At 44.8% G+C, this 12,878-nt stretch overlaps 1 protein-coding gene and 1 long non-coding RNA gene across 2 annotated transcripts; one reads left to right on the top strand and one right to left on the bottom strand.

Annotated features, from left to right (window-relative positions):
* Positions 1-1,412: 1,412 nt before the first annotated feature.
* Positions 1,413-4,978, bottom strand: LOC309520790. The gene is made up of 3 exons (XR_014214423.1): positions 4,874-4,978; positions 4,246-4,376; positions 1,413-1,952 (listed from the first exon to the last, which is right to left on the bottom strand). It is a non-coding gene; the product is annotated as an uncharacterized lncRNA (long non-coding RNA).
* A 5,106-nt stretch (positions 4,979-10,084) lies between these two features.
* Positions 10,085-11,512, top strand: LOC309520555 (uncharacterized protein). Its single transcript, XM_082202493.1, has 2 exons — positions 10,085-10,260; positions 10,294-11,512. The coding sequence occupies exons 1-2, from the start codon at positions 10,161-10,163 to the stop codon at positions 11,166-11,168; spliced, it is 975 nt and encodes a 324-aa protein (XP_082058619.1). The 5' UTR covers positions 10,085-10,160; the 3' UTR covers positions 11,169-11,512.
* The last annotated feature ends 1,366 nt before the right edge of the window (positions 11,513-12,878 follow it).

The raw sequence follows: 12,878 nt of genomic DNA, 5'->3' as shown, positions 1-12,878 counted from the left end.
TTGTAACCTGCCATGTGACCTTGGTTTGAAAGGCGGGTAATTAATGATCAATATCACCATAAGCACCAACCTTCACTTATGAAATCTGCTGGGCCAAGGCATGCTAATGAATTCACCTTGTTGTTGTCGTTTAGTCGTTTAGTTGTGTCTGACTCTTCATGACCCCCATAGACCAACCTTAAATGGCTTTAAAATGGGATTAGACTAATTCATGGTTTTTCAATAGCTATTGACCATGGTAAGTAATTGGAACTTTCAGTGACTGTTCACTTTTCAGTGCTAATTGGGGGGGGGGATAGAAAGGAGGGCGCCTCCCTAGAGGAATCTGATTGGCCACTGTGAGAACCTGGATGATGAGAGACATGGACCATTCCTGCTAATTTAGCTGGTCTCTTCCAGTGTTCTTACGTTATGCTCCGTAACTGAAACCGTTCTCCTGCTTCATCTAAAGAAAACTGACAAAGGCGTCTGCAACCAACTGTATGAGTCAGACAGTTTCCTGTCTCGCCTGCTTGCCTGAAATGAACCTTGTTACATCACTGCCCTATAACAGGTAATGGGCATTTCAAAATAAACAGCAGCTGCTGCAGGTTGTGTAACTATGGGCAGTTTGCATGGAGCCGCTTTGTGTCATCTTAATATTCATTCACATTCCTCTACATTAGGCTCTCCAGCTGTTCTCAGTCTCCAACTCCCATCACCCTTGACCGTTGGCCATGCTGGAATGGGACTGATGGGAACTGGAGTCCAATAAATAACTAGAGAGCCATAAGTTCGCCATCTTAAGCCTATAGACCAGCCTTTCTCAAGCTGTGGGTCCCCAGATGTCGTTGAACTACGACTCCCATCACTCCTAGCTAGCAAGGCCAGAGCTCAGGGATGATGGGAGTTGTAGTCCAACAACATCTGGGGAGCCACAGGTTGAGAACTGCTGCTATAGACCTTCAGGTATAGATGGATTCCAGCTCCCATCAGTTTCCGTCAGCATGGCCAATGGCTATGAGCGATGGGATTTGTAGTCTAACAGCATCTGGAGAACAAAAAGTTCCCCACTGTATATATATCCCTCAGTGCCACCACAAAAACACAGCAAGTTCTCAGGGGGAAATAAAACAGGGGGGAAATGTTTGAGGCCCCAGATGCAGCCCCCAAACCATGTGTGTGTCCTTGGAGAGAAAGGTGGGATATAAATGCAAAATGAATTTTTTTTAATGGTACAGAGAGTTTGCCTTTTGCATGCTCACACACTTCCCCCTGTTTTATGGAGATGAGTGTCTTTTCCCCCAAAGGTGCTGAGAAAGTTACTGATATATGGCTTTTATCTATATGCTCTAGCAATTTGATCAGGACTTCTGTAAACTAAAATCTGAGAGGGGAGGGAGAAGACCTAGGTAACATGTTGACGTTGATATCAGGAAAGGTCCTTGAATGTAATGATCTCAGGCAGGCAAGCAAGCCCCGATAAGAATTAACGACTCTCTGGCAGTTTTATAGCAAGTTTATTTATAAATTCCATCCAAAGCGTGGCTCCCAACCTGCCACACTTTGATACGAGTTGGTCACTCTGAGTCTCCGCCCCGTCACAGCAAAAAGGGTGCCAAAGTCCAGACCTTCCTCTTTCATTGAATTTTAACCCTTTCAGCTCTTCCGGTACGGGGAGAAGGAGATTGGAATTCCCTCCCCCTCCCTGCTTTCAAAAGAAGAACCCTCTGCACGCTGTTTCTCTGCTGGTTGCATAGCAACCCCCTCACCGCCATCTAACTCTCCCCCACTTCTTGTGAGCTGTCCAAGTCTGCTGCTCGAGCTGAGTCAGGGAACTCTTGGTGAAGTTCACCCACACCTGCTCTGTCTGCATTCTTTCGTCTCCAGGGTCAGACTCTGATGCTCTTTGTACTAGCAATCCTTCATCTCCAGTGTAGGACTCTTCCCAGGCATTCGATTCAGCCACGTCCCTGACATAGAACGTATAATTAAATGGTTGGTCTGTTAGCACTCAGAAAAGGATGTTGTGATTGCTAAGACCCAACATACATTTCTCAAAAACAGTTAATGCCAGACGAAACTTATTTACTTTTTGGATAGAGTTAAAAACTTAGTGGATCACTAATGCTGTTGACATAGATTCAGGTAGGTAGCCGTGTTGGTCTGATGCAGTCAAAATAATAAATAAATAAATAAATAAATAAATAAATAAATAAATGTTGGGGTTTTTTAAAAACAAATTAGTCCAGTAGCACCTTAGAGACCAACTAAGTTTGTTCTGGGTATAAGCTTTTGTGTGCAGGTACACTTTTTCAGATACCTGACATAGTGGCTGTTGACATAGTTTATCTTCATTTCAGTACAGTGGTACCTCAGGTTACAGATGCTTCAGGTTACAGACTCCACTAACCAAGAAATAGTACCTCGGGTTAAGAACTTTGCTTCAGGATGAGAACAGAAATCGTGCGGCGGCAGCGGAACGCACCATTAGCTAAAGTGGTACCTCAGGTTAAGAACAGTTTCAGGTTAAGAACGGACCTCCAGAACGAATTAAGTTCTTAACCCCGAGGTACCACTGTAAGGCTTTTGACAAAGTGCCCCATTATATTCTTGCTGAGAAGTCATTAAAATGTGGGCTGGACAAAGTTACTGTTAGGTAGATTTCCACCTATTAATTGACCAAACCGAAATAGTGTTCTCTAATGGTTCCTCTCCATCCTGGAAAAAAGTGACAAGTGGGGTGCCACAGGGTTCTGTCCTGGGCCCATAGTTGTTCAGTATCTTTATAAATAACTCAGATGAAGGAACTGAGGGGATACTCATCAAATTTGCAAATGACATCATTTGCCTGAAAAGACAGAATCAGAATTTAAGTTGACCTTAACAGATTGGAGAACTGGGCCCAAACTAACAAAAATGAATTTCAATAGGGACGCGGGTGGTGCTGTGGGTTAAACCACAGAGCCTAGGACTTGCCGATCGGAAGGTTGGCGGTTCGTATCCCTGCAACGGGGTGAGCTCCCATTGCTCGATCCCAGCTCCTGCCAACCTAGCAGTTTGAAAGCACATCAAAGTGCAAGTAGATAAATAGGTACCACTCTGGTGGAAAGGTAAACGGTGTTTCCATGCGCTGCTCTGGTTTGCCAGAAGCGGCTTAGTCTTGCTGGCCACGTGACCCAGAAGCTGTACGCCGGCTCCCTCAGCCAATAAAGCGAGATGAGCACCACAACCCCAAAGTCATCCGTGACTGGGCCTAATGGTCAGGGGTTTACTCTTTACCCTTACCTAACAGATTGGAGAACTGGGCCCAAACTAACAAAAATGAATTTCAATAGGGGCAAATGTCAGGTTCTTCACCTAGGCAGGAAGAACCAGCTGCACAAATATAAAATGGGGGACAACTATAGTGCTAAGGGATCTTAGTAATCCAAAAGCTTCAGGGGAGTCAAGAGTGTGTGGTAGAAGCAAAAAAAAAAAAAAAAAAAAAAACCCAAACAAAAAAACCCTAATGCTATTCTAGGCTGCATTAACAAAAATATAGTGTCCAGATCAAGTGAAGTCATCTTCCCACTCAATTCTGCCTTGTTTAGACCACACCTGGAGTACTGTGTTCAGTTCTTGGCACCGCAATTTAAGAAGGATATTGAGAAGCTGGACTGTGTACATGGGAGGGCAACCAAGATGATAAACGTTCTGGAAACCAATCATTATGAGGACCAATTGAAGGAATTGGTTATGTTTAGCTTGGAAAAGAGTCTGAGAGGAGATTTGATAGCCATCTTCAAATATCTCAAGGGCTGGCACATGGAAGATGGAATAAGCTTGCTTTCTCCTACTGTGGAGGGTAGGACTCAGATCAATGCATTCAAGTTACAAGAAAGGCGATTCTGACTAAACATCAGGAATAACTTTTGGGTGGTAAGAGCTCTTGGACAGTGGAACAGACTCCATCGGAAGGTGGTGGCCTGTTCTTCACTGGTGGTTTTTAGGCAGAGATTGGATAGCCATCTGGCATGGATGCTTTAGTTGAGATTCCTACATTGCAAGGGGTTGGATTAGATGACCCTCATTCTATGACTCATTCTAGGTGCTGATCTGTGGCCACACACCCAACAGCTGCAAAGGAATCTTCTCCTCAATCTTCCATCCATCCCAGCCACCTACTTGTGAGCTTGACTAAGAATGCCTTGGTCTATATTTCCTAATCCACAAACAAATACTAGCATGCAGCAAAGGCAAAATAAGGCTAATTAATGTCCTGACCTTTATCAACCTCTTTCTCTCTCTGTCCCAAACTGTACTTTACAAACACTGACGGGGATGATAATTGAACTGTCTTCCTTTAATTTGTGGAAATGAATTCTTAGTTGGTTCTTATTAGTCAATTATATCGCCTGGAAGGAATTAGAACAGATTGGTCAGGTCCTTTCCGTTAATAGCAGTTATAAGGAAATACCAGCCATCATCTCCAAAGGTTCCGCTACGCACTTGGCTGGCCTTTGGTCAAGTAATATACAGATATAGCTACGAAACGGCAAGGGGTTCTTGGTTTGATCTCAGTCTCGTGATCCACAGCTTAGGGCTCATTTCCATATTTGCAAACAGATCCCCCCCCCCCCGGACACTGGAAATGAGCACTAAACATATGCTATATTCCACTGTGCTTCCGGAAGTTAAGGTTTGATGTGCATAGATGGCACAATATAAATTCATGATCATATCTGCAGCCATTTTCTTACCGGAAAGTGTACATCAGGTACAGTGTACGATCCAAGTGTTCAACCATGTTGGTTATCAGTTGAAGGTAGTGGTGGTTGGAAGGGGAAAATCCCTTAAAGTCAGACAACTTATTTTAAAAATATGTTCTATTTTATAATATACAGTCGTTTACCTTAGTTTCTGAACAGCTTAGTTCTCGAACGTTTTGGCTCCTAAACGTCACAAACCTGGAAGTGACTGTTCTGGTTTGTGAACTATTTTTGGAAGCCGAACATCCGACGGGGCTTCCGTGGCTTCAGATTGGCTGCAGGAGCTACCTGCAGCAATCAGAAGCCGCACTTTGGTTTTCAAACGTTTTGAAAGTCAAACGGACTTCCAGAATGGATTCCGTTCAACTTCCAAGGTACGACTGTATATAAACAATTATAAGAACAGGTGAAAAGGAATTTAAAATGAATAGAGATACAAATGAGCTAAATAACAAATATAGATACAAATCAGTTAAGTAACAAAGTCCTGTTCATGAAAGAAAGAAAAAAGTGGGAATAATTGTACTCTGCTAATTTAAATGAATTTGGCATGCTAGCAGGTTTTAAGGTTAATCATCAAAAAACCCAAGAATACAACATATGACAACAGAAGATCAAAAGACTTTAATTGAGAAAAGTGAATTTCAAATTGGAACAAAGTAAAGTATTTGGGTATTACCATGACAAATACAAATTGTATGTGGTTTCAAAATAAGTATGTTAAGACATGGATGAAAATTAAAAAGATATGTTAAGTTGGGAAAAATTAATATTGTCCTTGGTGGGTAGAATTTTTGTGATAAAGATGAATATATTGCACAGAATGATGTTTTTGTTCCATTACAGCTAATGACTTACAGTACCATTCAAACAATGACAAAAATACTTATCAAGGTTTGGGGGGGGGGGAGAAACGACACCATGTTTTAAAATATTACAAGATGCAAAGGAAAAGGGAGGATTGGTGTACCAAACCTTAAACTGTATTTTGCAGCCTGTTTTTAGTGTGGATGTAGGACTGGATGAGATTGAGAAATAAGAGACTCCTGGAAACGTAGGGACATGACCTAAAGTTTGGATGGCGTGGATATTTGTGGCACCACAAAGTTAAAGTGGACTTTAAAAATCACTTTACTATATGTGCCATATTAATAATTTGGAATGAATACAAACCTGGTTTGTGCCCAAAGACACCGTTATGGATCTTATCACAAGAAGCTTCCTACAGAAAAGAGATAAAACGCAAAGAGAAATGTACAACGTGCCAATAATTTTTAAAATTGCATCAAGGAGATTATAAAATTAAAAGAAGACAACAGCTAATAGAGGAAGGTTATCATTTTCGGTGATTTTCTTATATGCCATTAGCACAGAGGTTTAAATTGGATTAAAACACATTTGGTATAGATATAGAACAAGGAAAGACAGGCTTTGAAACTTAACTGAGAGCAGAAGATGAACATCTTGCTGCAAAGATGTATAAAATTTTGTTGAAATTCAAAGCCGAAGAAGAACAAGTTAAAGAACGTATTATTAATTGGGCAAAATATTTTTGTTATAATATACAGATGGAACAGGCGGAGTATATGCGGACTAAAGGGTTAAAATTTACATTGTGTTATAATCTTAAAGAGAACTTTTATAAAATGATGCATCATTTGTATTTAACTCCTGTGAAATTGTTTAGAATACACAAAAGTGTTTCAGGTATTTTCTGGAAATGCCAAGAACATGGGGAGACATTTGATCATGTTTGGTGGACATGTGAAAAGGATAAAAATATAAATACATACATTGAAACAGAAGATTTTAAAGGTTAATCTCCAACTGAAGCCAGAACTATTTTCTTTTACGGTTAATGGATACATTTACCATACAGGTTTATAGAACGACAGGTTTATAGAAGATTATTCCAATATATGATTATATCAGCAACATTGTTGTACTCACAAAGATGGAAAGATACAGCTCTTCCTATTACGGAGGAATGACTAATGAAATTATTGGACTTAGGTGAGATGGCAAAGTTAATGCGTAATTTGAGAAAAATCATTATTGACCTTTATTAAGAATTGGAAGGAGGGACGCGGGTGGTGCTGTGGGTTAAACCACTGAGGCTAGGACTTGCCGATCAGAAGGTCAGTGGTCCAAATCCCCGCAACAAGGTGAGCTCCCATTGTTTGGTCCCAGCTCCTGCCAACCTAGCATTTCAAAAGCATGTCAAAGTGCAAGTAGATAAATAGATACCACTCAGGTGGGAAGGTAAATGGTGTTTCCGTGCACTGCTCTGATTCGCCAGAAGTGCCTTAGTCATGCTGGCCACATGACCCGCATGTGGCCAGCCAATAAAGCGAGATGAGCACCACAACCCCTGGACCTAATGGTCAGGGGTCCCTTTATGTTTAAGAATTGGAAATTTCTTATGGACTTTATGCATGAAAGAGAAAATGAACTTGTAATATTTGGATTTGAAGATTAAAAAAATATTGGCTTATAGAAAATAGAACAGTTGGGTGTCAATGAGTGAATATTAAATTTAGCCGACTTTTAAAATCTTTTTTCTATTTCTTTTCTCTCTTTTTTCATTTTTCTTTCTTCCCCCTCCTCTTCCCCTCTCCCTTTTCTTTGCTCCTGTTCCATTTTAGATTTTAATATTATTTCATTTATTCTGGTGTATTGGAGATAAACTTTTGTATATCTTTTGGCAAATAAATAAAGAGAAAGAGAAAGAGAAACCATATTTTGCTCAATTCTAGTAGCAATATTCTGTTGGGAGACGCCCAAAGTGACTGGGGTAACCTAGTCACATGGGTGGCATTTAAGTAATAAAATTATTGTTGTTGTAATTATGGAAATAAGGAGACTGGGTTTACACATTTCTGGCACACCTGCAAGGACTCTTTCACTGCCTCAAACAGGCTGCATTTAGCCAAGGAATTAGGTGGAGCTCATGATTAATTAATCATGTTTATTTATCAACAATTATAGCAATGACAGACGTCAATCTCTTGCCTTTGTTATGCATCTAAGACTAGAAAGTCCAGTCATTAGGCAGGGAGTAAATATGCAAGTCATCATGCCCAGGGGTGTATCATATCCCGTAGGAGAGGCCTTGAGATGGTATAAAAAGTTATCTGGACCCAATGATGTCTTCATTCACTCACTTTCAACTTCTCGGCTGGTTCCTGTTGCTGGAGAGGGTAAGTCAAGTCCGTATGCTTGCATGCATTTGACCGATAACAGAACTAAGTCATTCAGCTGGAGTTGAATATGGAAGATGAACTAATTATAAAACGATAGCTTCTGTTGTGCAAGAGGATGTTTTAGAGATGGGTTTTGATGCAATCAATGACTGCTTAAGAGAAATTTATATATGATAATATATTTCTAGTGCAAAGTAAAGAAGCAGTTATGGATAGGGTTAGCAAATAGACACAGATGCACCGCAGATTTGATTTTGAAACCAAATTCAATGCTCCATTTACAGGTTGCCGCCATAACTCTGTACAATGGTCCCTCAGGTTACAGGTACTTCAGGTTACAGACTCTGCTAACCCTGAAATAGTACCTCAGGTTAAGAACTTTGCTTCAGGAAGAGAACAGAAATCATGCTCTGGTGGCACGGTGGCAGTGGGAGGCCCCATTAGCTAAAGTGGTACCTCAGGTTAAGAACAGTTTTGGTTAGGAACGGACCTCCGGAACTAGTTCTTAACCAGAAGTACCACTGTCTAGACATTTCATTTTTCAATGAGTGAATCAGTAATCAATTCACAGAAGCAGTTTGGTTTTGACACTGGAATTCATATTGCATTTCTTACATTGATTCCTTTTTGTTTGGATTTGCATGCCCCTTTGAGATTTCGGTACAAAATCTCGGAGACAATTGGCTTTGCCATATTACAATGCCATTACCTCCATCATATGCTCCCTGTTGGTGTCTGGATGAAAAGTCTGCTTGAGCTCTGGGGATGCTTCTTGTGTGCCTGAATGGAGAACAGGGAGTGGTTTGGGAGTGTGTGCAGAAACCAGCCAACTGCACAAAGGTGAAATTTGCCTTTGCTGCCCCTCCCACTTTTGCTCCTGACTCTTCTTCCCAGTGGCGTAGCGTGGGTTGTCAGCACCCGGGGCAAGGCAAGTAATTTGCGCCCCCTAACCCATGGATTTGCACCCCCTAGCCCTAAACCCCAGATGTTGCGCCTGGTGCAGCCGGGCCCCCCCCTGCACCCCCCACGCTACGTCACTGCTTCTTCCCATTGCCATGTGAACCCTTGGAAGGTTGTTGATGCATGAAAGGGTGATTTTGTCTTACTTATCTTCCAGAGCTAAACCACCAGAAGGGAAACAAAACAGGAGAAAGAACACGCTCCACACCAACACAGGAAGATGAGTTCTATGCAGCAGAAGCAGGGTGGTGGCTCCTGCTCTGGAGGAGGAGGTGGAGGAGGTGGAGGAGGTGGTGGCGGCGGTGGAGGCTCATGCTGTGGAGGTAGTGGAGGAGGTTCCATCAGCTATCAAGGCCAAGGAGGGTCATCAGGCTGCTGTTGCTGTTGTGGCGGAGGCAGTGGTGGAGGAGGCAGCGGTGGTGGAGGCGGCCAGAAGATCATCATTGTCTCAGGTGGCGGAGGCGGAGGTGGACAAGGCTGCTGTGGAGGAGGATCAAGTGGTGGTGGAGGAGGCAGCATTGGTGGACAGTCCTCAGGATGCTGCGTCGGAGGAGGATCTGGTGGGGGACAGGGGGGTGGAATGAGCCAGCAGAAGATCCCATACATGAGCGGCGGATCTGGTGGTGGAGGAGGGATATGCTGTGGAGGGGGTAGCAGTGGGGGTGGAGGAGGATCAGGAGGTGTTAAAATTATTGGTGGGGGATCTGGCGGTGGAGGGGGAGGGGGAGGGGGAGGGGGAAGCTCCGGTGGAATTAAGGTTATAGGTGGGGGATCTGGTGGTGGTGGAGGAGGAGGAGGTGGAAGCTCTGGTGGAGTTAAGATTATCGGTGGGGGATCTGGTGGTGGTGGTGGAGGAGGAGGTGGAAGCTCTGGTGGAGTTAAGATTATCGGTGGGGGATCTGGTGGTGGTGGAGGAGGTGGAAGTTCTGGTGGAGTTAAGATTATTGGTGGGGGATCTGGTGGTGGAGGGGGAGGAGGAGGTGGAAGCTCTGGTGGAGTTAAGATTATAGGTGGGGGATCTGGTGGTGGAGGGGGAGGAGGAGGAGGAGGAGGAAGTTCTGGGGGAATTAAGATTAGCGGTGGGGGATCTGGTGGTGGAGGGGGAGGAGGAGGTGGAAGCTCCGGTGGAATTAAGGTTATAGGTGGGGGATCTGGTGGTGGAGGAGGAGGGGGAGGAGGAGGAGGTGGAAGCTCTGGTGGAGTTAAGATTATAGGATCAGGGGGTGGTGGCCAGAGCAGTGGTGGCCAGGGCAGTGGTGGCCAGAGCATGGGAGGAGGGTCTGGTGGTGGTGGTGGAATGGGTGGTCAATCTATTGGTTGTGGTGGCCAGAGCTCTGGCAGCAGCATTGGAGGAGGTGGTGGCTCAGGTGGCCAGAGCTCTGGTGGCTGCATTGGAGGAGGTGGCGGCTCAGGTGGCCAGAGCTCTGGCGGCTACATTGGAGGAGGTGGTGGCTCAGGTGGCCAAAGCTCTGGTGGCTGCATTGGAGGAGGCTCTGGTGGTGGTGGTGGCTCAGGTGGCCAGACCATCATAGTCCCATGTGGTGGAAGTAGTGGCGGCGGCGGCGGCCAAAGCTCTGGCGGCTACATTGGAGGAGGTGGTGGCTCAGGTGGCCAGAGCTCTGGTGGCTGCATTGGAGGAGGTGGTGGCTCAGGTGGCCAGAGCTCTGGCGGCTACATTGGAGGAGGTGGTGGCTCAGGTGGCCAAAGCTCTGGTGGCTGCATTGGAGGAGGCTCTGGTGGTGGTGGTGGCTCAGGTGGCCAGACCATCATAGTCCCATGTGGTGGAAGTAGTGGCGGTGGTGGTGGCCAGAGCTCTGGCGGCTACATTGGAGGAGGTTCTGGTGGCCAGAGCTCTGGTGGCTGCATTGGAGGAGGTGGTGGCTCAGGTGGCCAGAGCTCTGGCGGCTACATTGGAGGAGGTGGTGGCTCAGGTGGCCAAAGCTCTGGTGGCTGCATTGGAGGAGGCTCTGGTGGTGGTGGTGGCTCAGGTGGCCAGACCATCGTAGTCCCATGTGGTGGAAGTAGTGGCGGTGGTGGCGGTGGCCAGAGCTCTGGCGGCTGCATTGGAGGAGGCTCTGGTGGTGGTGGTGGTGGTTCAGGTGGCCAGACCATTATTGTATCAGGAGGCAGTAGTGGAGGAGGTGGCCAAGGTTCTGGCTGCTGCATTGGAGGAGGTTCCAGTGGGGGCTCCATGCAGACAAAGCAAGCTGTTTGCCTCCCACCTGGCCTATCCCAGACCAAGCAATCTTCCCAATGGCCACCCAGCCACAAGTAAAAGGCTTCCACGTCCTTTGCTTCATTCTACAACAATGTGTTCTTCCGGATGGAATATGAGACTGAAGTGCCAGTTTATTTCTCCTTGATGTGAAATCCCACCTTAATGTGGAACAGCTTTGCACGTTGCATGCCTTCTTCTCAGTCTCAGTCACAATCCCTTGCTTGCATCTTCTGCATTTCATTTTGTTGGTTTGTTATTGCATGTTCAATGTTTTATTGTCCAAGAAAGAAAGAAATGTTTATTTATGCTGAAGCGGTATTGACAGTATGCCCTTACAGTTTCCTGTTTCAGTCTCCACTACTGCATGGGAGATAATAAAGCTTTCTTGAGAACTAAAATAACCACTATTGAGTTTTTCCTTCTTTCTGTGTAAGAAGAGCCCTGCTAGATCAGACCAAAGGCCCAACTGTCCGGACAACCTGTTCCCTTCAGTGGCCAATCAGATACCTCTGGGAAGCCCATAGGGAAGGCACACAGAGACCAGCTGTCCTCTGTTCTTGTTTCTTGACATTTGTTGAACCCACCTCTGAACCAGGAAGTCACATATATCCATTGTGACAGGAAAATTTATTTCATTTCATATATTTATTCATAATAAAACCTAACGGACTGAATAATAACAGATGCAAAATAAAATAAAATAAAAGTAGAAGGGATTATCTAGAACAACATTTATAGGAACATATTTAGACAAACACATTTCCAAAGCAGAATCAGTCCTAAAGATTACTGTCACAATGTTCTAACAGACACAAATGGGCTTACATTATCCTGTATCTTATTACTCCAGGATGTCACAAAAAGACTCAATTTCTCAATGAACACATTATTTAGTTGATGCCCTCTCTGGTTCTCACCATATGGCAATAGAGCTTTAGTTGGTTAATTATGACTATGAGCCTTTCACCTATCCGGCACATTCAGCAAATGGAGACGGTTGATTCCTGAGACTGTAGCGCATGTTTCCTGTGTCAGCACAACTGCCTACAACAGAAAGGGCTCTTCAGATATTGCCCTAGCCACAGTCAGCCACCTAACATTATATTAGTGTTGCCATATTTGAAAAAGTAAAAGCAAGGACACCACAAACCTGTGATTTTTTGATTGACTTGCCTAACATCCAGGACAAAGCACCGCCTTTGGGAAATGCCCCCCGGATTTATTGGTTGGATGTGGTATAGTTCCCCGTTTGGCCTGTGGGGCAGGGCAGCTGTCTACCAACTCCATCTGGTACGCAGGCTGAGACCCTACCTGCCCATGGACTGTCTTGCCAGGGTGGTGCATGCTCTGGTTATCTCCTGCTTGGACTAAAGCAATGTGCTCTAAATGGGGCTACCTGAAGGTGACCTGGAAACTACAATTAATCCAGAATATGGCAGCTAGAATGGTGACTGGGAGTGGCCACCCAGACCATATAACACCGGTTTTGAAAGACCTACATTGGCACCAAGTACATTTCTGGGCACAATTCAAAGTGTTGGTGCTGACCTTTAAAGCCCTAAATAGCCTCAGCCCAGTATACCTGAAGGAGTGTCTCCACCCCCATCGTTCTGCCCAGACACCGAGGTCCAGCTCCAAGGGCCTTCTGGTGGTTCCCTCCCTGTGAGAAGTGAACTTACAGGGAACCAGGCAGAGGGCCTTCTCGGAAGTGGAGCCTACCCTGTGGAATGCCCTCTCATCAGATGTCAAATAAATAAACAACTATCT

This window comes from Podarcis vaucheri, assembly GCF_965113315.1.
Source record: "Podarcis vaucheri genome assembly, chromosome: 16".
Classification (NCBI taxonomy): Eukaryota; Metazoa; Chordata; class Lepidosauria; order Squamata; family Lacertidae; genus Podarcis; species Podarcis vaucheri.
This window is presented reverse-complemented; position numbering and strand designations above follow the sequence as displayed.

Coding starts and splice junctions, on each gene's coding strand:
- LOC309520555 (XM_082202493.1), top strand. CDS start 10,161: ATGGGAGGAGGGTCTGGTGGTGGTGGTGGAATGGGTGGTCAATCTATT. Junction 10,261..10,293: donor TGGAGGAGGTGGTGGCTCAG/GTGGCCAGAGCT, acceptor GCATTGGAGGAG/GTGGCGGCTCAGGTGGCCAG.